This window comes from Lissotriton vulgaris, chromosome 2_1, assembly GCF_964263255.1.
Source record: "Lissotriton vulgaris chromosome 2_1, aLisVul1.2, whole genome shotgun sequence".
NCBI lineage: Eukaryota > Metazoa > Chordata > Amphibia > Caudata > Salamandridae > Lissotriton > Lissotriton vulgaris.
Window position 1 is genome coordinate 1,859,129,070 of NC_141687.1, and position 24,655 is coordinate 1,859,153,724.

At 50.6% G+C, this 24,655-nt stretch overlaps 1 protein-coding gene across 3 annotated transcripts in view; it reads left to right on the forward strand.

Moving 5' to 3' along the window:
- The window catches only part of SPG21 (SPG21 abhydrolase domain containing, maspardin), a 374,771-nt gene that overhangs the window by 89,665 nt on the left and 260,451 nt on the right, over window positions 1-24,655 (forward strand). For all 3 annotated transcript variants that reach the window (XM_086958046.1, XM_086958045.1, XM_086958047.1), the window contains one exon: window positions 20,514-20,675. In XM_086958046.1, the coding sequence (XP_086814172.1) occupies window positions 20,514-20,675 (162 nt within the window). The remainder of the gene's footprint in view (window positions 1-20,513; window positions 20,676-24,655) is intronic.

The window sequence follows — 24,655 nt, forward strand, 5'->3', positions numbered from 1 at the left end:
TGTCGCTCAGGCACAGTGTTGGACAGGCCACATGAAGGGCTCGCTCCCCCCCCCCGCATGACAGGGCCCGGACGCCGGCTCTCCAGGTGCTACCCACAGAAGCAACCCGCAAACTGTCCCCTACGGGACTCCTGCTCCCGGACATCTCTGTATCACCGGCCCGGGCCATTGTCGGCTCCATTGCCCGGCCCGGCCGCCATCTTGGACACTGCACCACGAGGCCGCGTGGCCTCAGCTCGACCCTAACCCTGGGCCTGGCCAGGCCCCGACATCCCGGCACCACAATCCACCCAGGAGGTGAACGGACCACTTGGCAGGTCAATGGGAGAAAGGAGTGTCGATGGCTCTCCCCCGCCAGGTGCCGATCGCCCCCAGCCTCCCCGGGCGCTGGCTCCACCCCCCTGCTGGGTGTCTGGACTCCCTCATCCCAGACCTCCCGACCTCCAAGTACGAGGGTCCGGACATCAAAGGGCGCCAGACCTATAACTGGGGCAGCTCCAGAGCAGGAAGGCAGTTGTATCTTGGAGTCGAGAGACACCGTGAAGAACTCATCCTTGACGGACTGCTGGCGCTGCCGCAGCCCTGCCTTGTGAACTGTCGTCCTGCCTGCTGGCACTGCCGCAGCCTTCTGCAACCTTCATCCTCGTTGGACCTGCTGGCGCTGCCGCGGCCTTCTTGCAACCTTCGTCGGGACCTGCTGGCGCTGCCGCGGCCCGTTCTTATCTACGACCACCTCGGGACCTGCTGGCGCTGCCGCGGCCCGTCCCTCTCGAACGCCGAGCTCGAGGATTGTGAGCTACCATCATCGCATCGCAGTACCAGATTGGTAACAAAGACTGCCCCGCTACCCCTTTCCCCGTCAAGAGACTAGAATTAAGAGGACCCTCGTGTCCTGCTCCATTGTATCGTATCACCGTACTTCAAGAATTGCCTATAAAGAACGTTAAACTTATCCTAGTGTGGTGTCCATCTGTGGGGGGGAAGTTACTTGTCTGTACGATCGCTGGAGACGGCCCTCACCGGAGGCCTCTCCCCTTGTCCTCGGCCGACCCTCCCGGTCCCCGTCTAACCTTGGTGGCCAGCGGCGCGATCCGAACCAACGCGTAATAGTACAGAAAGCAACTCACCCCACGACTAAACCACAATGTCGACCAGAGAGAGCGGATCTACAGAGAAATTCCAAATGGAAAAACTGGAGGAGTACAGCCATCAAGAATTAAAACAATTTTGTATGGAACTGGGCATTGCTACCACCGGTCTGAGCACAAAAGATGACTTTAAACACACCCTAGAAGCATGGGCAGAAGCAAATGCCGCCGGTCCCCGGGACCAAAACATCGAAGCACTGGAAACGAGCACCGCTCCGTCCGAAGAAAGGAGAGCGGGTCTCTCCCGGGAAGAGATCCAAGAGCGAGAAAAAAGCAGACTGCACGAATTAGAGTTGGCACGGCTCAAGTTGGACGGAGAACTAAAACTAGCAGAACAAAAAATGAACCTAGAACACTTACGGCTCCGAGAAGAGCGGGAAGAAAAGCAAAGACAAAGAGAGCTGGAAGAAAAAAGACTGGCATACGAACACGAGCGCAAACTGGCAGAGATAGAACTACGGAAGCAAAACAAAGACCTGGGGGTGCCCGAGCAACCGCGCACCCCAGGAGCTACAGAACCAAAGGTCCACATCCCCAAAGATGTCGTCCGAGAGTATTTCCGAAACGACGACATACAACAGTGGTTCAAGGCCTACGAGATCGCCATGACCTCCCACCAGATCGATCGAAGTGACTGGGGAGCCGGTCTATGGGGGAGGTTCGTCAATGTAGGCCGCGATGCCCTGTTACAGCTCCCGGACCATCAAATGACGTCCTATGACCACATGAAGGCCGCCCTCCTCACTCGATATGGGCTTACACCCAAAATGTACCGCCAGAGGTTCTGCGACTGCACCCGAATCCCGGGTACAACTTGGGTGGAATATGTGAACTATTTCAGCCGAGCCTTCGAGGGATGGATCAAGGGGAGCCGCGTAACGACCTACGAGCAACTTTTTAACCTCATTGTGTGGGAGCACCTCTCCAACAACTGCTTCGTCGAGCTCAGGCAGCACCTCCTCGACAGTAAACTGACTGATCCACGGCAGCTCGCCGCCGAGGCTGACCGATGGGAGAGCACCCGAGTGGGCCGAACGAACAGAACAGGAACAACCAAGGTCATCACCGTCCCCGAGGAGGAGGAGGAGGAGGCCAGGGCCGGGGAAAAGACGCCGTCCCGGCCGCTCCCGCTACCAGCACCCCGCCCCCGGCCGGCCGGGGCAACCCCCCGATGCGCCCGGGATTCCGAGCCAATGTCACTTGTCACCGATGCCAGCGAGTCGGCCACTACGCCAATGACCCGAACTGCCCAAAGAACCAGACTCCGGGGCCCCGCCAGGTAGCTGCCGCCGCCCTAGGAGAAGAGCAAGTCTCCGAAGAGCATGAAGAATACGAACAGGAGCAACCAGAGTGGGAACCGGCCGCCATGGTCCTGGCGTGCCTAGGGGGAAGAGACATGATCCCGCGGGCTCCCCTACCCGCCAACACCAGAAAATACAGTCAGTGGGTGAACATAAATGGGCGCAAGGCTGAAGCCCTAAGTGACACGGGGGCCAGTGTGATGGCCGTCCGCTGTCACCTGGTGACCCCAGAACAGATCCTGCCGAACGTTCTCTGCCCCATCCGTTCAGCCGACAATTCTGAGAGCCTGTGTCGGATGGCCTGCGTCCCCTTCGAATGGGGAGGAGTATCCGGCATGTTGAAGGTGACGGTCCGCGACGATGCCCCCGTGGACTGTCTCCTGGGGAACGATCTCGAGAGTTCCCCGTGGGCCGCCGTGGAAAGAAGAGAGCACCTGGGGATGTTGGGCCTCCCGGACTGGGCATGCGTAACTACCCGGACCATGGCCGCCCGCACCATCCCCAGACCTGAAGAACCCGAATGGCCAGCACCTCCTCCCCCGATCGCTCCAGTGGGGGACGCCGACCATACCGACCCCCCGGAACAAACCCAAGAAAGGCTCGCTCAGCCCCAGGACCTTCCAGACCTGGCTCAGTGGCGTCAAGAAGGGGGACCAACCCAGGAACAATTCCGTCAAGAGCAAAAGACCTGTCCCTCCCTCGAGGGACTACGACAGCAAGCCCTCGCCCAGAGCGCGGGAGATACCGCCGGGGCCAACTGGATCTATTGGGACAATGACCTATTGTACAGCGAACAAAGAATCGCGGAGTTGGGGGCCAGTCGAGTGTTGGTGGTGCCCCTCCGCTTTAGAGACTTCCTGTTGAATTTGGCCCACGATGTCCCCCTGGCTGGACACTTGGGACAGGACAAAACCTACAACCGCCTGGTGACCCACTTTTACTGGCCAAAAATGAGAAATGACGTCCTCAACCACTGCCGGTCCTGCCCCACTTGCCAGGCCAGCGGGAAGAGCGGCCGCAAACTCAAGGCACCCCTGCAACCATTCCCGGTTGTTACCACCCCGTTCGAAAAGGTGGGAATAGACATTGTGGGGCCCCTGGACTCCCGAACAGCACAAGGGCATCGATTCATCCTGGTACTGGTGGACCACGCCACCCGCTATCCCGAGGCTGTTCCCCTTCGAACTGTAACAGCACCGGTGGTCGGCCGAGCCTTAATGGGGATCTTCTCCTGGGTGGGCTTCCCCCGGGAAGTCGTCAGCGACAGGGGCACGAACTTTATTTCAAAATATATGAAATCCCTCTGGCAGCAGTGCGGGGTCACCTACCGACTCACAACCCCCTATCACCCTCAAGGAAACGGACTGGTTGAGCGGTTCAACCGCACACTCAAGGGAATGATTATGGGGTTGGAAGAGCCCCTCCGCCGCCAGTGGGATGTGCTACTCCTGTGCCTCCTCTTCGCCTACCGCGAAGTCCCCCAGAAGTCCCTCGGCTTCAGCCCCTTCGAACTCTTGTATGGACACCCTGTTCGAGGGCCCCTCAGCCTAGTCAAAGAAGGTTGGGAGATGGCCCCCCTGAAAACCCCTCCAGACGTCTACAAGTACCTCCTGACCCTACGCAATCAGACCAGACGATTCAGAGAGATCGCCAAAGCCAATCTTGAGGCCAGTCAGGAGGACATGAAGAAATGGTACGATCAAAATGCCTCCTCCATAGAGTTCGAACTTGGCCAGCAAGTGTGGGTGATGTCCCCCACCGAACCTTGTGCCTTGCAGGACAAGTGGACAGGGCCCTTCAAGGTGGTCGAGCGCAAGAGCCCAGTCACCTATCTCATCGACATGGAATCTCCCCGGAACCCCCTCCGGGTCCTCCACGCCAACAGACTCAAACCCCACTTTGTGCGCTCGGAGCTCAGCCTACTGCTGGCTACAGACAGTGGAGCGGAAGAAGACTCTGAGCCCCTCCCTGACCTACTGAGGACCCGGGAGAAAGATGGTTCAGTGGACGGGGTCCGCCTCTCAGATGCCCTAACCCCGGAGCAGCGCCAAGACTGTCGGGCCCTCCTGCTGCAATTTGCGACCCTATTTTCCCTCACCCCAGGGGTCACCCCCTGGTGCTTGCACGACGTGGACACTGGGGACAGTCCCCCTATCAGACATCGGGCGTACCGCGTACCAGATCGGGTACGGGCCTGCATCCAAGAAGAAGTGTCAAAAATGCTCATACTCTGAGTCATCGAGCCCTCGGACAGCCCCTGGGCCAGCCCAGTCGTGCTGGTCCCCAAAGCTGCTGCCCCAGGCACCACCCCTGAGCTCCGATTCTGCGTCGACTATCGGGGTCGGAACGCTGTCACCCGAACCGACGCTCACCCCATTCCCCGAGCAGATGAACTGATTGACCGCATGGGGGCGGCCCGCTACCTCAGCATCTTCGACCTGACAGCGGGCTACTGGCAGATCGGCCTCACCCCCAGGGCCCAAGAACGATCCGCTTTCTCCACCCCGGATGGCCACTACCATTTCAAAGTGATGCCATTCGGCATGAAAAACGCTCCAGCCACTTTTCAACGCCTTGTGAACCAGGTATTGGCGGGCCTCGAAGAGTTCAGCGCCGCCTACCTGGACGATATTGCTGTGTACAGCCGCCACTGGTCAGACCACCTCCGCCACCTCCGAGAGGTCCTGCAGGCCCTCCAACAGGCCGGCCTCACAATCAAGGCCAGCAAGTGCCAAATTGGCCAGGGGTCCGTGACCTACCTCGGACACCAAGTGGGAAGCGGTCTGGTGGCCCCCCTTCAGCTCAAGATCGCTGCCATCCAGTCCTGACAGCCCCCCGTAACGCAAACCGAGGTCCGAGCCTTCTTGGGGCTCACCGGATACTACCGGCGGTTTGTGAAGGACTATGGCAGCATTGTGGGGCCCCTCACAGAGCTCACATCAAAGAAACACCCTAAAATGGTCAACTGGACTCCAGACTGTCAAGCGGCCTTCGAGAAGCTGAAGGCCGCCATGTGCACCGCCCCTGTGCTCCAGGCTCCCGACTACAGCCGGGAGTTCATCGTCCAGACTGATGCCTCCGACCATGGCATCGGGGCCGTCCTCTCCCAGCTGAACCCCGATGGACTTGACCAACCAGTGGCCTTCATCAGCAGACGCCTACTGGCCCGAGAACAGCGCTGGAGCACCATCGAGAGGGAGGCCTTCGCAGTAGTGTGGGCCCTCAAGAAGCTCCGGCCCTACCTCTTCGGTACCCACTTTCGGGTGCAAACAGATCATCGCCCCCTGCAATGGCTAATGCAGATGCGGGGGGAAAACCCCAAACTATTGCGATGGTCCATCTCCCTGCAGGGGATGGACTTCACTGTGGAGCACCGACCTGGCCAGGATCACGCCAACGCGGATGGCCTGTCACGCTTTTTCCGCCTCGACGAGGAAAGTCCCCAAGAGGATGGGTGACTCTCCCCGCCTTCAGCTGGGGGGGACGCATGTTGGACAGGCCACATGAAGGGCTCGCCCCCCCCCCCCCGCATGACAGGGCCCGGACGCCGGCTCTCCAGGTGCTAACCACAGAAGCAACCCGCAAACCGTCCCCTACGGGACTCCTGCTCCCGGACATCTCTGTATCACCGGCCCGGGCCACTGTCAGCTCCATTGCCCGGCCCGGCCGCCATCTTGGACACTGCACCACGAGGCCGCGTGGCCTCAGCTCGACCCTAACCCTGGGCCTGGCCAGGCCCCGACATCCCGGCACCACCATCCACCCAGGAGGTGAACGGACCACTTGGCAGGTCAATGGGAGAAAGGAGTGTCGATGGCTCTCCCCCGCCAGGTGCCGATCGCCCCCAGCCTCCCCGGGCGCTGGCTCCACCCCCCTGCTGGGTGTCTGGACTCCCTCATCCCGGACCTCCCGACCTCCAAGTGCGAGGGTCCGGACATCAAAGGGCCCCAGACCTATAACTGGGGCAGCTCCAGAGCAGGAAGGCAGTTGTATCTTGGAGTCGAGAGACACCGTGAAGAACTCATCCTTGACGGACTGCTGGCGCTGCCGCAGCCCTGCCTTGTGAACTGTCGTCCTGCCTGCTGGCGCTGCCGCAGCCTTCTGCAACCTTCATCCTCGTTGGACCTGCTGGCGCTGCCGCGGCCTTCTTGCAACCTTCGTCCTCGTCGGGACCTGCTGGTGCTGCCGCGGCCCGTCCCTCTCGAACGCCGAGCTCGAGGATTGTGAGCTACCATCATCGCATCGCAGTACCAGATTGGTAACAAAGACTGTCCCACTACCCCTTTCCCCGTCAAGAGACTAGAATTAAGAGGACCCTCGTGTCCTGCTCCATTGTATCGTATCACCGTACTTCAAGAATTGCCTATAAAGAACGTTAAACTTATCCTAGTGTGGTGTCCATCTGTGGGGGGGAAGTTACTTGTCTGTACGATCGCTGGAGACGGCCCTCACCGGAGGCCTCTCCCCTTGTCCTCGGCCGACCCTCCCGGTCCCCGTCTAACACACAGTGACTCACTTATATGTGAGGTGGGGCCCAATGGCCTGCCCTCACTCATGGACTCCTGCGGCAACCAACGCAAGGTTGTGTGATTCTGGCACGCACACACAGGACTGGTGGCGGTCCGTGTTTCACAGGGGCCAGTTCCTGGTAGGGTCGAGTAAGTCTGGACGCGGGATCAAGGAATTCCACTGCGGTGCGAGCAGCTCTTACATGTAGCCAGCAGCAAGTAGTGCACAAGCCAACCCCTGGTGTGATCGGGTCCATCCAGTCGCAGGATCGCATGCCACTGTGGTGTCATTGTCCACTGCAAACTTCTTAAAATGCCACCCGCTCGCGCCGCAGATGATCATTCGTTGAGACAGACAATGCCTAGGCGGTGTTTAGGTCACCTATCGGCTCTGACTTGAAACGTCAGTCTATGTGAATGTAATGTGCTGCATGGTGTCTGGTGCATTTGGTTACATTGTAGCAGAGTTGTAGCATCTAGTAGAGCTGCAGCAGATGAGTCAGCCCCTGAGCTGACAGGACCAGTATGCTTTGTGCGCTACCACAGCAGCTTTCTCAGTATGGTGCATTATAGAAGCCCCAGCTTGAGAACTTAGGTGCTATAATGCGTGATATTGCACTTTAGTGTCGTGAAGCACCACCACACTGAAATGTGTTACCCTAACGCTTGATGCGTGGTACTTGGCAGGGCTGGTTTGGGACCCAGGGACAAATTTCAGCAGATGCTCTTCTGTGCGTCTTTTCGTTAAAGAACTCGGTGTTTAGGTCCATATAGAAGATCCCAGCCGTGCTCTGGAAGTGATTTAACTTTGAGGGCGGGAGGCTGGCTCCCTGGATGTCAGCCCCTGCACCTAAGTCCCACAGGCGGTACAAATCAGGGGAAGAAAGGTCTGTAGCCTGGCATGGGAATGCTGCGTTAAGCTGTTCCCATCCCAAACTGTCTCCTGCATGCGACGCAGGGATCACTAGGTGTGTTTTCACCTTTGAAACAACCATTCAGTGAAATGGGGAAACCAGCTGTCTTTATCTTTTTTGCGTCACTAATAATCACCAACAAACAGTATTATACTATGTTCCTTTGTTGCTTGATGTCGCTTTGGGATATATTGTGACATCAATCACCGGAAGGTACCTTTAACTTGCTGCTTTGAGGCCACTCGGACAGGAACGATTTCAGCTAAAGATGCGAGTGGGGCAGGACGGTTGAAGATGGGGGGTTTAGAGGGAAGGACCTTTCCCAGGTTTACTAACCTCCTTACGTTCTGTGTTTAATGTTCTCTGATTAACCCCTCCCCCCTTTCTTTGTAAGCCACCTGCGTCGACAAAGATCTGTTGAAAGGTCTATTTCCCTACTACTGGCTTTAGGCTATTTGCAGGCGCGTTACGTATCAGATCATGTGAAGCTCACATGCTTTCTGAGCTCGGTCCAGCGGGTTCACTGGCGAATGAATCGTAAGCCGCAAATCCGCAGAAGCCTCCAATGAGAGCGAGAGAAGCACATGCTCTGCTCCGTCAATCACCGTGTCTTTCTCTAAACCAAGAACTCCGAACGCCCTTACTTTTAGATTTCTTAAATTTAAGACGTTTCTGAAGCTTCACCTATAAACACCACACAGGAGGAGCTTGTGAGCAGTAGTGCAAGTTCCACCCAGGGAGAAGCTGTGCCGAAAGTCTTACTTCCTCTGTGGTCCAGCAGTAGGTGGATGGCGCTCGGGGCGGGTAAACAGCAGCACAGGATCCACTGGAAAGCACGTTAGGCCAGTTACCTTGGCCAATAAATTGTAGGATTAAAAAAAAGTATTTTAGGGGACAGTGGCATTTCCGGGGGGGGGGGGGGGGGGGAGCGGGGGGAGGTTCTCCTTAACTTGCTGGCTGCTCACTTCCTTCCCCTAGCTGCGTCGTCACTCCTCCCCTCACGCAGAACTGGCACAGGAGCCGCAGCTGGCAGCAAACAGAATACAAGCCTAACCAGTTTAGTACAAACAGCAAGCGCTCCAGTACTACACCTACATGCATGCATGCGGCGAGTACCGCATCTGTTCTGCTTGCCTGGTCGTGTCTGTCCTGGCGCTTAATATGGGCAGCATGACGGACGCGAGAAGGCAGCAGAACAGATAGGGCCGTTCAAGCTTGCTTAACGAAGGTCAATCACACGCACAGTTCAGATACAACACACACAGGATGGCACACACCGAGGTACTGTTAAGCACACACCTCAGAAACAAAGACACTGGATCGCTCTTTCTTTCTTTTTCCCCTACGCTTGACTGAAAGCAAATTCTTCACTATCTGCTGCTTCCGTGCCAATAAAGTGACCTTGACTTAGTGTCAGTTTTCAGCACACCGCACAAAGCACAGTGGCACTTGTAGTTTCACTTCGCCCCTTACAGGGATGGGCTTTTAAGTCCCGGTACCTGCTGATAAAAAAACCAAGGTTGCATACTGTCTCTTCTTACTTGCCGTATCTCGACAACCAGCACAGCATGGACGGCTGCGCTGCATGGTGTTTCCTGCACACCCACCCAGCCTTATACATCCAACCTATTAAAAAAAAAACACATACCCACACACTTCAAACAAGCATCGGCATAGCAATTGTTTTCGCCTTTGGAACCTTATACATTTTTAGCCATGCAGCAAATTATCCTGGGTGCTACAATCTACTGCGCTTTAACGTGAAAGCTTTGACACTAAAGGCATACTATAGAAATGCATTGAGAAGTACATATTTAAAGTGCTTTTTTAGTATAATTGGTAGTCTGAGCTCACGAGGATGCCCACATGCACATTATTGTACACCCAAAAAACCTAAGATGCCAAAATCTGCAGAGGTGCAAACTGTAATGCCCTCATTCCCTTAAGCCTCTTTCTTGGTGCAGTGAAGAGGTGAAAGGTGTATGCAGTTAAGCAACTTCATGTTACTTCTTATCAGACTCAGAAATATTATAGGTTAATCGAAACCCAAACTGATTAACAAAAAGTATTAGTCCACTCAGGCAAGACACAGCTAAGCATATTCTACGGTCAATTACAGACGCCATAACTTTACAAAATATTAATGCTTCTAATCATAAACATGACTAATAAAACCTCTACCAGCTGTCTTAGACACCTAAAAAGTTTTTGAGTGCTCAGAGTAAATAAACATGTTAGTGAAAGTGTTCCTGCTGAATTAATTCATACAATACTAACACCATGAACGTTAGCACACCAGTACTTGTATGCCAAGTTTTAAAATGGTGGCTCTATTTAGTTGCCTGTTACAATTTGTAGTCTTCGCCGTTTCCTCAGTTGAGATTTGGTGAGTGATACTTTGTGGTAGTTTACATCACTTCACAGCTTGTTCCCTAAGGGCACAGGATGTTTGGGAAATGGAGCGTTATGGCTGAGAATAATTAGCTAAATGTTCCAAGGGCCATGACATCTACTGAAATGTCTGCAGAAATACAAGAAAAGCCTCAGAAGTCGGAGTAAAGAAGGCAATTACTGAGCAGGTCAATCTGTCCTTGCAAACCTAAAAACTGTGAACTTTTGGTAACAAGTGAAAAATAAAAGCACACAAAAAATACTGCCCAGAAACCTGTCCTGACACCACTCCACCATACCACGAGCCCTCTCTCCAAAAGTACTTTAATGGAATGGCAAGTTATAATTTGTATGCCTTCTGAAATTGCTGCTAACCCTTTTAATACTTTTCTGTAAAACAATTAAAGGAACTGTCTTGTTTGGTTCGAAAATAAACTACTGAAGGGCAGCTATTATATAAGGCCAATGATGCCTGATTTAATGCCACAGGAGTACAGAGGCCACTGTGGCTGTCGAGTGACCTTTTAAACCTCGCTGGTGGATGAAAGAATGTGCTGCAAAACAGTGTGAAAATACAATAACAAAAACCTGAACAAACTTTTGAGTAGGTTTCCAAACGCAGCGTTACAGAGACACTTACTTTTCATGGAATCATCACAAATGTCTCCCTGGTTCCATGATTAGTTGAAGTAGAGTATCAGCTTTATACATTTATAAATAAGATTATTTAAATTTTATTTCACGGTTAATCATCGGGAAACCAGTTTATGGTGTAACTAAATTACTTCAACACAAAGCTGCTCTTTAGATCCTAGTAGGGAAGACTCCACGGGATGACAAAAAGACAAATGTCTTTGATGAAAAAATCAGTTTATACATAGATGTGCTGGACAATCTCACTCACATTCTAATAACTGCTGTGCTCAACAGTATTCAGAGTGCTGAAAGAGAAAGCAGAGTGGGTGCAGGCTAAAGCAGGTATTTCAGGCACTTGGCTCAACAGTACAGATTTCAGCTGGCCCGGACAGCACCCAACAGTCATAAGCCATATGGAAAAACTTGTCCATAGGGCAGCCTGCATACCTGTGAAAGACACCAGCTTAACATAGTTCTGGCCAATAGTGGCCACTCATATTGCAAAGTGGTGGGGTGGTGTATTTACATTGGTCTGGCGTCCGCCGCCTTGCTCCCAATCCTCTCGTCCAGTGGAAACTGCTGCACACTGCGCAGTATAATAGTATTCCCAATATGTGAGCAGCATGTGGCACCTGTGTTCAGCGCTCAAACATAGAATGGGAGTCTGTTTGGATTCTCCACCCTACTGTACAACACAGCTTGAGTGGAGAAATGTGTAGTGGGCATGACGGTTGGCCGGCCCCACAGGGCAGGCCAAACCCTCTCGTGCACTTGGCCGTGCCCACCACTCCACCCCTCCTCCCTGGTGCTGCAGCATGAGTGCGGGTGGCCGTGCCCCTGCCTGTGCTCTCCATCGCAGCCTGCAGGCCGAAAAATAAAATGACAATACAAATGTTTTACTATCATATTATTTTTGTCCTTTGCCTCTGCTGGCTTTCAGCAGGGGGAGAGGTGCTCCTCCGCCATAACGGAGGAGCCGCCCCTGCTTCTGGCAGCCAAAGCTCCCACTTAACAATGATGGTTAATGTAGGCATGTATCGCTCATTAGTGTAGCAAGTGCAGGAGCATTGGGGCCTGCCTTGTTATGGCTGCCTCTAATCACCAAATTCGGAGGTCCGGGCAACTGTGACCAATTGTAAGCCCATGGCATTCATTGAGACATAATGGAGTAAAATATTACGTTACTATTACGGTTTTCTCCTTAAGGGACTTACGGTTACAAGTGAACCCCTCTCTTCACCTATTTGGATAACCGCTAATTGTTTAGGAATTGCCCCCTGTTAGGCTGAGGACACCCTGAGACTTCTGGCACTGCGCAATTCTGCAACTGTTTATACCATGCTTACAGCTGCAAGTGAATTTGGCATGTGTACTACTTCTGTGAAAGGTCTGCATTTAACTATTACTGTAGGGAGTGTTGCACTGTTTAGAATATTCTACATCCCATTGTAGTGGTACATTGACCCTTGAACGTGAATGACAGGATAGTGGCATCAGCCGTTTTACTGTGCCCCATCTTTGCTTTTTAACCCCGCCTCTCACCCCGCTTCTCAGTTCCCATTGGTTTTTACTTTCAAAAAGGAAAACACTATTTTCGAGGCATATGAGCTGCAGATTGTACACTATACATTACATGTGTGATGTGATGTGATGTAACATTTGTATAGCGCACTATCACTCCAAGGAGCATCTTGGTGCTTTTACTCAAACCAGCCGAATGATGGTTTGCAGCCGTACTGTCCACAGAGGGGATAAACCTTACACTAATGATTTGCATACTGGATCCGAGAGGCTGTAAATCCAGGTCTTAAGAGATTTCCTGAAACCTTGTTCGGAGGGGATCTGACGCAGGTGGTGAGGGAGTTTGTTTCATGCCCTAGCGCCCATCACTGCCAGGGATTTACCTCCCTTCGTAGAAAGTCTGAATTTGGGAACAATGAGCAGGTTGGCTGTGGCGGACCTAAGATTACGGGAGGGATGATATCGTGTAGACCTTTTGCGGAGGTATATCGGACCCTGCATATCAAAGGCCCTATAGGTGATGATTAGTACCTTAAACCAAATGCGTTTGTGGATGGGGAGCCAGTGAAGGGCATCCAGTGCAGCCGAAGCAGAGGACTTTCTGGGCCATCTAAGTACCAGGCGGGCGGCGGCGTGCTGGACCATCTGAAGTCTGTGAAGGGCCGCTTTATTTGACCCTGCATACAAGCTGTTACAGTAGTCCAGTCTTGATGTAATTAATGACACTGCCACCGTGCGCCTGGCTTCCAAGGGAAGCAGGTCGAAAAATTTCCTTAGACCCTTTATGATGTTGAAGCAGGAGCCTGCTACCGCCTCTGCTTGCTGTTTAAATGAAAGGGTGTCATCAAATGTAATCCCTAAATTTCGTGCTGCACTAATAGTTGGTTGGTTGGTTGATTGCTTTATTTCGATATGCATATATCATAAAAGCGGTACAAAAGATAAAAACAGCATGTCGGAAAAAGTGTGACTGTACATTAGATAAAAGAGTAAAATACATTTGATCAACATAAATTAATTAAAAAGAGAATTAAATTGATATGGACAGTCTTCTAAGTCTAATCAACCAAGCCCATTTTAAAAACTTGGCAATAGCACAGACAATAGGAGGGGCTGTATTGGTTAAAAGAATCCGAAGGGCAACAGAGTACTGGCGGGTACCCAATTCTCTGCAGATAGGTCCAAGCCAACGTGTTCTGGGGCGACTATAGTCCGGGCATTCGAAAAGAAAGTGTGGCACCGTCTCAGGTTTATCCGGACAAAGGGCACAATAGCGTGATGAGGACTGGGATTTAGTCCACCTGGAGCATCGGTCGGCCAAGGGTAGGGTTCCCAACCGGAATTTGATGTACAAGGACCGGTCCATGGCGATTGTTATTATGTCCATGTACGGCTCGTAGGCGACGACATCTTTTATCAGCAGAAAAGCTGCGGTGGTTTTGCAGTGCTGCTGATTACTGATGCGCTTCACACGAACCCACTCCCAAAAAAGTTTTTTTAAGGTCTCCTTCGGGGGAGCGGAGTGGCTATGCCAGCAGGAGTCCAGGCCTAGGTCCCCTAAGAGATGTTTAATGTCCTTTAGCCATTTAATGCTATGCCAACCGTCGGAGTGCATCACCTCAGCTAGGCCATCAGCATAAGGTTTTAGCTCTGGTACCCTCCACAGGCGAGCCCAGAGCAAGAGGGGTCGAAGACGAGCCTGATCCCCTATTGCTTTACAGCCAGCATCCATGAGCACTGGGATAGTCGGACTACTCGATGGGATGGCAAGGAGGTCTTTAATGAATTTGTTTTCAGCCTTGCTCAGTAAATCCACTTTGCCCAGGCCCCACAATTCGGCTCCATAAAGTGACGCAGAGACCGCACGTGCTTTATATATATCTAGTAGAGGGGCAACGCAATGTTTTGTTGAGTTGTTAAACTCCTTAAGGAGGCCCCCCCCCCACCCTTTTGTGGGCCATTGTCATTTTATTGATGTGGGCGGTCCAGCTCATCGCGTCGTTAAGTCGAATTCCCAAGTAGTCGAATTCTGCCACTCTTTCAAGGGGTGTAGAGTTCAGAATGGGAGGGCGGCCAAGTTTGCGGGGTGGGTGCATAACTAGGTACTTGGTTTTTTCCACGTTGATGACAAGTCCCCTGGTGGTGCAAAAGTCCTGGAAGCGATTCAGTAGTGTCTGGAGACCTTGGGGGGTTTTAGAGATGAGGAGGGTGTCGTCGGCGAACAGCAAAGTTGGAATTTTTACGCCTCCCAGAGTGGGAGCGTCTGCTGATTCGCCGAGTAGATGGTCTACCACCCCATTGATATAGAGGGAGAATAGGGTGGGGGCCAGGACACAACCCTGCCTTACTCCCCTCTCGACCCTGATCTTGTCGGTCTTTTCCCCGTTCAACCCCCATCTAACCTGGGCATAGGTGTTGTTATGCAGTTTAATAAGGAGGTTTAGTAAATACGGGGGCATCCCTAGACCGTGTAGCACCCTCCAAAGTTCCTCCCTAGGAACCAGGTCAAAGGCAGTCTTTAGGTCAATAGTGCTCAGAGGAGCTTCCGCATTCTCTGGCCACCATTTCTGAGAAGAGAATGGGTTGTTATGTCCAAATGGCAGAATTTCCGTTTTGGCGGAATTACACTTCAGATGGTTGTTCTTCATCCATGTGAATGTTGCTGCTAGACAGTTTTTAAGGGTTTGTTCTGCATTCGCCATGTCCTTATCAAGGACTAGAACCAACTGCGTGTCATCAGCATACGCAATCGTGCTGATGTCAAAGGAAGAATCTAACTTGATCAGGGGGACCATGTAAAGATTGAAAAGCGTTGGGCTCAAACTTGAGCCCTGAGGTACCCCTGTCTTCAATACTTTTCCCCTGAGCAAAAATGCCCTAAAGTAGTTACTTGACGCCTATGCGTCAGGAAGTTCTTGAGCCACTCTAATGCGGTTCCTGCTATGCCAGCAATAGCCAGGCGATCTAAAAGGATAGCATGGGGACACTGTATCAAAGGCTGCAGATAGGTCTAAAAGGATCAGGACAACCTTCTTCCCCTGGTCCATGGCAGCTCGTATAGTTTCAGTTGTAAACAGAAGGGCAGACTCCGTGGAGTGCTGGGCTCTGAAGCCCGCTTGATTAGCATGAAGTATATTATTCCCTTCTAAAAATACAGTAAGCTGTCTGTTTACAAACGTTTCCGTCAGTTTACAGAGTGCTGGGATAAGTGAAATAGGGTGCAAATCGGACAGAGTTGTGGGATTCTGTAAAATCTTCTCCTGGAGCGGTTTTATGGCTGCGAGTTTCCATTGTGCTGGAATCTCAGCTGAGAGGAGTGACAAATTAATAATAGAGTTTATCACGGGGGTTGCCTCCTCTATCATGGCTTTTAACAAGACCGGAGGACATGGGTCAAAAGGGGATCCTGACTTAATTGGGGATATGGCATGGCGGGTATCCTCCATAGTAATCTGGGAAAAGGCCCTCAGGCAGACCATATTTGTATCGGCCTTGATAATTTCTTCTGAATCAACTGGCTCGAATGGGGGGGAAATCCTTAGTGAGGTTGTGTATTTTCTGTTCAAAATAATTGGCTATGGAGTCGCAAAGAGACTGGGATGGTGGAATTTTCTGAGTCAGGAATTTAGGATTTCTGAAACTTTTGACAATTCTAAAGATTTCCTTCTGCTTATTTTTTGTGGATTCGATAGCTGCTGTGTAAAAGTCGGCCTTTGCAAGTTTAATAAGAGCGTGATAGTGGCTCCTGGCCGTCTTGTACACATCATGTTCTTTTCTATCGTAATTACCGCGCCATCTACTTTCTAGTTTTCTAACTTCACCTAGTGTTACTTTTAGAGTTATCGAGAACCAGGGCACCGATTTCGTCTTAGGGCGGGGTCTGGAATCTGAGCCTAAGGGTTTCATCCGATTCCCTATATCACTGATCCATTCCCCAAACCGCTGATTGTCTGTGGTGGTATTCCCTGTCAGGATGGGTTTGCCCTCCTTCACCCATCTCAGAAAGTCAGGGTGATCTATAATTTTACCCCAGCGTGGTGAGTTCCTCCCACAGCTTTGTACCTCCTTCTTTATTACCTCCGTATTGTCCACTAAGATGCCGAACGCAATGAATTTGTGATCTGACCAGGTTTGTGTCAGGGGGGGGCTCTACTTTAATCGAATCTAAGTTGGAACAAATACAGTCCAGAATATGGCCCGCTTTGTGGGTAGGGTCTACAGTTCTCAGATAACCAGAAGGAAACTCGAGGACCAATGGGGCAGGTGGGCACTAGTTGAGTGATTTCTGGAGGGGGAGAGGACTACACTAGGGGTAATTTATGGCTCAGCTGAGGATGATCCGGAGGTCTTTGAGTTTCTAGACTTGGAGCTGGCGGCTTGGGCTCCCAGTGTTATTTTTGGGGGGGGACTTCAATATCAATGGAGCGGATGGGTTAGGGCTAGGATCTTTTGGGAGTTATCAAGGGAGGAAAAAAGAGTACATAGAGCAATAGGGGAAATGGTAAGAAACAATATGCTCTCTGATGTGTGGGGGAATAACAAGACCTGGTGATAAAGGGTTTACGTATTACTCTGCCCCTCATCAGATATGCGTAAGACTGGATTACTTCCTCATTTCTAACTCATTGATTTCTTGTGCTAAGATGGAGAGATTTCCCCGAATATTTGACGATCATAATCCCTTGATATTAAGTATGGATGCATCAATAAGAAGTAGGAAGGAGAGAGTTTGGACATTTGAAAGAGAGTTCCTGCAGGATCAAAAGTATGTCCAGCACATGTCGCAATGGATTAAAGATTTTTTTGAAATTAATAGGGGTAGTGCGGCTGCGGGAGTAGTCTGGGACGCCTTTAACCACATCGCTGCTGTGGTTATTTTTGCCCTGTGCTGGAAATTGCCAATTTGCTGGTGTCATGACGAGCTCAGCTCGTCATCAGCACAGCTCAACTGTGCCTCATGACGAGCTGAGCTCGTCATGAGCATGGAAGGGGTTAAGGCGGGAGTGCGCGGTGAGACCTTAAGTTTCAACACTTTCAAACGCAAACAGGAGCAGATTAGGAATAAAGAGTTGGTTAGGGCAGTAATAGATGTGGAGGAGGAGCTTAATCATTGTGTGTTAACAGGGGTCCCGCTAGACGATGTTCTTATTAAGATAGCAAAGGCAAAAATTGAGGTGGAAGAGGACTTTGCAAATAAGGCAGCTGAGATTTTTATTACCAGAATGGAGAGATGTCATGAGTATAGTGAAGCAGTTGGGCGAACGTTAGCCATACGCACAAGGCAAAAGGCTGCTTCAGGGGAGGTAAGGGAAGTTCGGGATACAGCAGGTAGACTACATACAGACGCTGATGAAATACGGGAAGTGTTTAGAAAGTTCTATGCCACATTGTATGATGACCGGCAAGGCAGAGATCCTGAGGAAATAGGGGCATATTTGGAGGACATTCCGATGGGACGGTTGACGGACATAGAAGCGGAAGAACTGGAAGAATTGGTAGATTTAGAAGAGATTAAGGTCGCCATATGAAATCTTCCTTCTGGAAAAGCGTCGGGGCCAGACCAAATCCCAATTGAGTTCTACAAGGTATTCTGGGATGTACTCTGTGAGGATATGGTTATAACGATGCAGAAGGCACAGGTAGGGGATTCTATACCAGGGTCATGGGGAGGTGCCGATATTGTTATAATTTTAAAGAAGGGGAAAATAGCTACTGAACCTGGGTCATACAGACCAATTACACTCATGAATTCTGACACAAAAATATTTTCTAAATCATTACCAACAAGATTCGCTCAAATAATAGGCACTCTGGTGAGCACCAACCAACATGGTTTTATTTCAGGTAGGGGTACAACTCACCATACACGTAAGGTTATTATGCTATTTGATGCCGCGGAGGTCGCAGGAGACCCGATGGCAGTAATGCTATTAGATGCAGAGAAAACCTTTGATCGGGTCTCCTGGGATTATCTGTGGTATATTTTAAAAAGATCAGGTTTTAGAAATGGATTCATTAAGGCAATCCAAGCATTATATACGGACCCGAGGGCTGCAATTCGGATTAATGCAGGATCGATTCCATTGCTGTTTGAATCTAAATGGTTTAAGGGATGTGAGCACATGATTAACAGGTTTATTTGGGCCAAGGGAAAGACGAGGAGAGCTCTTACGTATATGGCATTGCCTCGAGGTAAGGGAGGCTGGTTGTTACCAGATCTAAAGCTCTACTATTGGGCTGCGGCACTACAGTATATGGCAGGCCTTTTAGGGGGAGCAGAAACAGAGGGGCAAGATGAGTTTGGGTCGTTAGCAATCTATGGTTTAGTTTTAGGGACGGAAGCGGAGAATTTGTTTTTGAAGCACACTGACTTTAGTTATTTCAAAAGGACACGGTTTAAGACGATCTTGGCTGCGCATTGTGTATGGAAAGCGTTTGCAAAGAGCTTTGGACTTGGGAAGTATAATGCTTACACTAGGCTGAGTGCTAACCCTACATTCCCTTTAGATATTTTTTCAAGGTCGGTTTTTGGAGAATGGAGGAGGAAGGGGATAAGGATGATTAGCGATCTTCTGGGTACACAAGGAGTGCTTCAATTCTCGGAGCTACAGATGAAGTACGGTTTAGAGTCCAGCCATTTTTTTTAAATTTCTACAAGTGAGAAGCTATTTGGAAGCAAAGAGGGGGGGACCCGCAGGATTCGACAAAATCCCCATTATGGATATTATACAAGCAGGCTTGGACTGTACAATCAGGAGGTTTTATTCCGAGCTGATAAAAGCGAAGCTGGATGATATGGATAGGATGGCTGAGAAATGGGCGACCAAGCTGGAAATAGAGGAAGAGTGCTTTCACTTATCATTAGATCTGGGGCAGAATATTTTGTGTTCTGCATCTCTCCAGGCACAACATTATAAAACTGTCTACCACCTCTACTATACCCCTGTGAGAATTGCACAATGGGGAGGGACTTCGCGAATTAACTGCCCTAGATGTGGAAGCGCAGAGGCTGATTTAGCACATTTTTGCGACATGTACACACCTGCAATCAGCGCAAAAATATATTGAGATATTCCTTAGTAGAGTGTTCGGTGGGGAGATTATCTTGACTCCTTCGATGATATTGCTTGGCATAAATAACAATGATAGGCAGATGAAGGGGGGGGGATACTTTATATTTGCTGCAATGGCAGTTCTCAGGCTATGTATAGCTTCGGCTTGGTTAGACATTACACCTACGACATACCATCAATGGTTAGCTAGATTGCTGTCGATTTGTAATTTTGAAACTGCAATTTATTGGGAACTCAACCTTTAACCCACAGTAAAAATGTAATTCGGCGATTTAAGTCTTTGCCTTCACATACAGGCAAAAAACATTATCTTGCAAGATTTTGACACCTAACTAAAGAAATGTTACAAACCATATTAAGCATCCAAATTTGATGTGTAATGAACAGACCAGCAGATAGTTTAAAATGTGTCGTTCAAGGGAGACAGAGCTTGGTTTTGACAAAGATAGCCACCTTGTGGTTGTGCTCAGCATTTTTCTCAAAGGCCAGATGCTTTTTTTTGGCGTCATTGTGGACCGTAAGTCATTGGTGAAACAAGAAGGCACCACTGCTGTTAAATGTGCACTGATAACTGTTGTAGGCACTCGCCTACAGAACAGACCGGGTCCTTTTTATCAAATTGAGGATTACTTCTAATTACAGAAGGGTTCTCCAATCCAGGAACTGCTGTGTCATACTTTGTTCAATTGTGCTATTTTTGACCACTGCTATCTTATGCATTAGATGTAAACTAAGGAGATTCAGCAAGTGAATTGTATTTTAGATCGCTTACCTGTAAGGAGACTGCTTTGGTCCTTTGTTTTTCCAATCTTGAGTGTACATATGAAAAACCCTTTACAGTCGGGACGCTTAGTCCAGTTAGTGTATCTGATGTGAGGGACAGAAGTAAAGGCTTGTTCAATGAAAACCCAGAAATGAAAATTGTTTTCATGGTAAAATAGCCATATGATCACCCTACTGCTTGCTGCACGTTCAGAGCCACTGACCTTTGTTGACACAGCATTTTCCCACTTTTTTCCAGATCATAGTGGACGACGATGATAGTAAAGTGTGGACTTTGTATGATGCTGGGCCCAAATCTGTCCGCTGCCCTATCATTTTCCTGCCACCTGTCAGCGGTACAGCTGATGTATTTTTCCAGCAGATTTTGGCTCTGACGACGTGGGGTTACAGAGTTATCGCAGTGAGTACGAGTTAATCATATGTTTTTATTATTGTGAATAGTGTTTTTCCCCAATGCCTGCTCCATATAGTAATATCAACAGACCAATTTGCAAATGAAATGGCAGGTTATGAAGTGCACAAGATAGAATTAACAGTCTTTCTACACTGTTTGATACTGCTGATGAACTGGCTGGAAGAAGCTTAAGCTTGGACCTGTGGAGCTGACAATCTTTTGGGAAGCCCCAATCATAAGGTAGACGGGTAACTAATATCCGATCCTTCGATCAAAAGCTCTAAAAACACACACTCCTCAAGTACCCGTAGAGTGATGATATTGAAGTTTTTCTGTGGAAAATGTAGCAGATCGGAAAGGACCAGCAGTGCCCACCTTTCGAATATTATGGCCTGCCATCTGAGGAGAAGATAGAGAAAATGACAGATTCTACCTCCCATATGGTGGTTGTGTTATGCTAAGAGCTAACTAAAGTGTCCCTGAGGCTACTCTAGGAGGGGCGGGGGACTGGGAAGTTCACCGTCCCTATGTGCCTGGACCCTGTGTACTGGATTACCTACTCTGATGCTGAAATAGCTGGGGTACATGTTACTGGAGTGATAGTCCTTGACATTGCCTGTATACCAAACCCCTGGTGATGCCTCACAAGGGAGCAAACTGTTGCGGATACTGCCTTGCTGGTGTGGAGAGACCCAGGGAGCACACTGTGGCACTGCTCTTTTTTGAAGCACTCCATGACAAAATAGGCATTTTTGCCAAATATGCGAGACCTGTCTAAAGCCATATCCATGAGGGATGCCTGGATGTCACCCAATAAGCTTGTGAATCTCATCCTTGCTTGGCGCTGGCGTACCACACTACTGAGAGAAAGGGGTCCCAGCAAATAACAATCAATTCAAACAAGTTAATATAAATAAAGAAGCAATTGCTAGGCCTACACTGTATTTATTCCCAATGTAGGTATATGTTAATTTTCGTATCTTTAAATGAACATTCATAGGATGTAAAGTGCCCCAGGGGGAAAGGGAAGTGATAAAGTGAGGATGGTGTGGATAGGGGATAGTGTCAATAAAAAACAACCAAATGGCGCAACTGCCCTTATATGTCAATTTAGATATAAACCAACAAAAAGACCATGGGTCCAATACATCACTTAATAAAGATCATACTCCACATAACACATTGAATGTTTAAATGATGGGGTGAAGTTGATAAACAAAAAGACAGTTGTCGACGTTTCGACCCTCTTATAGTCGCAGGAGTTAGTTGTACCCTTGCTTCGGGGTCTTCATCAGGACGGGGTAGGGGCAGGCAACCAATTTAATTGTTGCTCGTCTTCAGATTGAAAGTAGAGAAAGTGGAATACTTTTTGTGGTATTAACTTCGGACCATGTAGTGCCGATGTTGAAGAGCCCTTAGGTAATTAGGATGAGCTTTCACGCTGGAAACAAATCAGGGCACAAGGTCGGGACAAAAAGTCCAAAGGTAGACTGTATCTGTATCAGTCTTGGTCCGTTTGTGTTGTAGTAAAACGACAATTGGGTACCATCGGAGGCAGAATGAATCGAAATTTGCCTAGCTTACGTAACGGTAAGTTTCAATTCTATTAAGGACACGGAGGCGAGGATTATGCTATATCTTCCTTCGCTTTATTAACATAAAGAAACCACAGCAGCTTAGGAAAAGATATAATAAGAACAAAAAATGCTTTAAACATAAAGCATTAACGTAATGTTCAACAAAAAATCAACAACAACTCCCAAGAGTCTCTTTGTTATAATCATAGTCCACAGTCCGAGACGCGCCTACAAGAGACCAGACATAACAACATGGCTAATTTCGCCGAAAGCTCCTTCAGAGACAGATAAGAATTCGCTGGCCACGATAGGAACAGGTTCGGAACCAAATTGACGTCCCAAAGGACGGAGTACCTGGGCTCAGGCGGCAGTGCGAGGCGAACCGCACGCAGAAGCCGGCACACAAAAGGGTGTTCCCCTACCGGGTGGCCATCGATGTTATCATGGCCCGCAGAAATCGCCGACCGGATAGCATTGATCGTTCTATACGCCAAGCCCTTGTCGGCCAAATGAGCCAGGAAATTCAGCACGGGAACAAGGCCGGCGACTATGGGATCCAAATCCCTTCGTAAACACCAACGCATCCACTTAAGCCAAGCGGATCTGTAACGCTTCGTCGTACTATCGGCCCATGCCTTGGAGAGCAAGTGCTCAGCTGACCCCGAAAGGCCCGGGAGCGTCCAGCGTCTCCTGAGAGCCTCCACGCCACGAGGCGGAGAGTGTTCTGCATGACGAGAGGGTGAGGTTCCCGATCCGGGCTCGTCAGGAGCAGAGGAAACAGGGGGAGTAGGATTGGAAAATCCCAGGAAAGTTCCAGAAGAACCGGAAACCAAACTTGAGACCTCCACAGCGGTGTAACCAACAGCAGGTCCGCACCCTGGCGGCGTATTTGAGCCGCCGTTCGCATGATCATGGAGAACGGGGGAAACGCAAACGGCTGTTCCCGACTCCAATCCTGCAAGAACGCGTCCGTGGCCTCCGCCAGAGGGTCCGGCCTCCAGCTGTAAAACCGCGGCAGCTGGTGGTCGAGACGGGACGCGAATAGGTCCACCGAGAAGGGGCCCCAAAGGGAGTGTAGCCACCGGAAGACCCCCGGATCCAGTTTCCACTGGCTGGCATCCCTGAGATGTCGAGAGTGCCAATCCGCCACCTGATTGGACTGGCCTGGTAGATACTCCGCCGTCACCGCAATGTGACGAGACAGGCAATAATCCCAGAAGTCCTTCGCTAAATCCGCCAATGCGCGGGACCGAGGACCTCCCAGGTGGTTCACATATCGGACCGCCGAGACATTGTCCATCCGTAGCAGGACACAAGCCTTGACCGAATCTTTGGTCCAGCAGCGAACCGCGAAGGAGCCCGCAAGGAGCTCCAAACAATTGATATGCAATTGTTGTTCTTCTGACGACCAGGCGCCGCCGGTGGAAAAATCCCCGCACCGGGCGCCCCAGCCTGACCTGCTGGCGTCGGACTCTATTATTAAGTCCGGGGCCGACCCGAAGATCGCTCGCCCATTCCATGCCTCCATGTGAGACAGCCACCATGACATCTCCTCCTTCACTTCGTCCGTGAGGGGAACCCACTGATCGTAACACATCCCACGGCGCAAATGCTGCGCTTTCAGGCGCTGAAGAGCCCTGTAGTGCAGTGGGCCTGGGAAAATCGCCTGGATGGAGGACGACAGAAGACCCACCACCTTGGCGACATGGCGCAGTGACGTACGATCCCTCGCGATCGTCTGCCGAAGCAGGTGTCGTATCTTTGCGACCTTCCGGCTCGGCAGGCTCAAAACCGCCTGCACCGAGTCCACCACGAAGCCTAAAAAGGTGATCTGCTGAGTGGGAACCAAGACTGACTTGGAGCCGTTGACGACGAACCCCAGTCTCTGAAGCAGGTCGACCGCTTGACGCAGCTGTCCTGCCAGCACCTCCGGGCACTGCCCCATGACGAGGATGTCGTCTAAGTATACTATCATACGGACCCCTTGGCTTCTGAGAAACTCCACTACCGGGTGAAGGACCTTCGTGAAGCACCACGGGGCCGAAGAAAGGCCGAACGGCAGGGCGGTGAATTCGAACACCTGGCCGTCCCACAGGAATTGTAGGAAACGACGATGAGGGGGGTGGATGGGAACGACCAAGTAGGCATCTTTGAGATCCAGTCGCACCATCCAATCCCGAGGGAGGAGCACGTCCCGAAGGAGGTGGATCCCCTCCATCTTGAAGTGACGGTAGACCAACCACCCATTGAATTCCTTGAGGTTGATCACAGGCCTCTTGCCCCCATCCGTCTTGTCTACTAAGAAGACGTTGCTGAGGAACCCATGCGGGTGGCGCGTTGATAGGCGGATGGCTCCCTTGCGCAGCAAGTCCGAGACCTCCCCGTCTATCAATCGCGCGTCGGAATCTG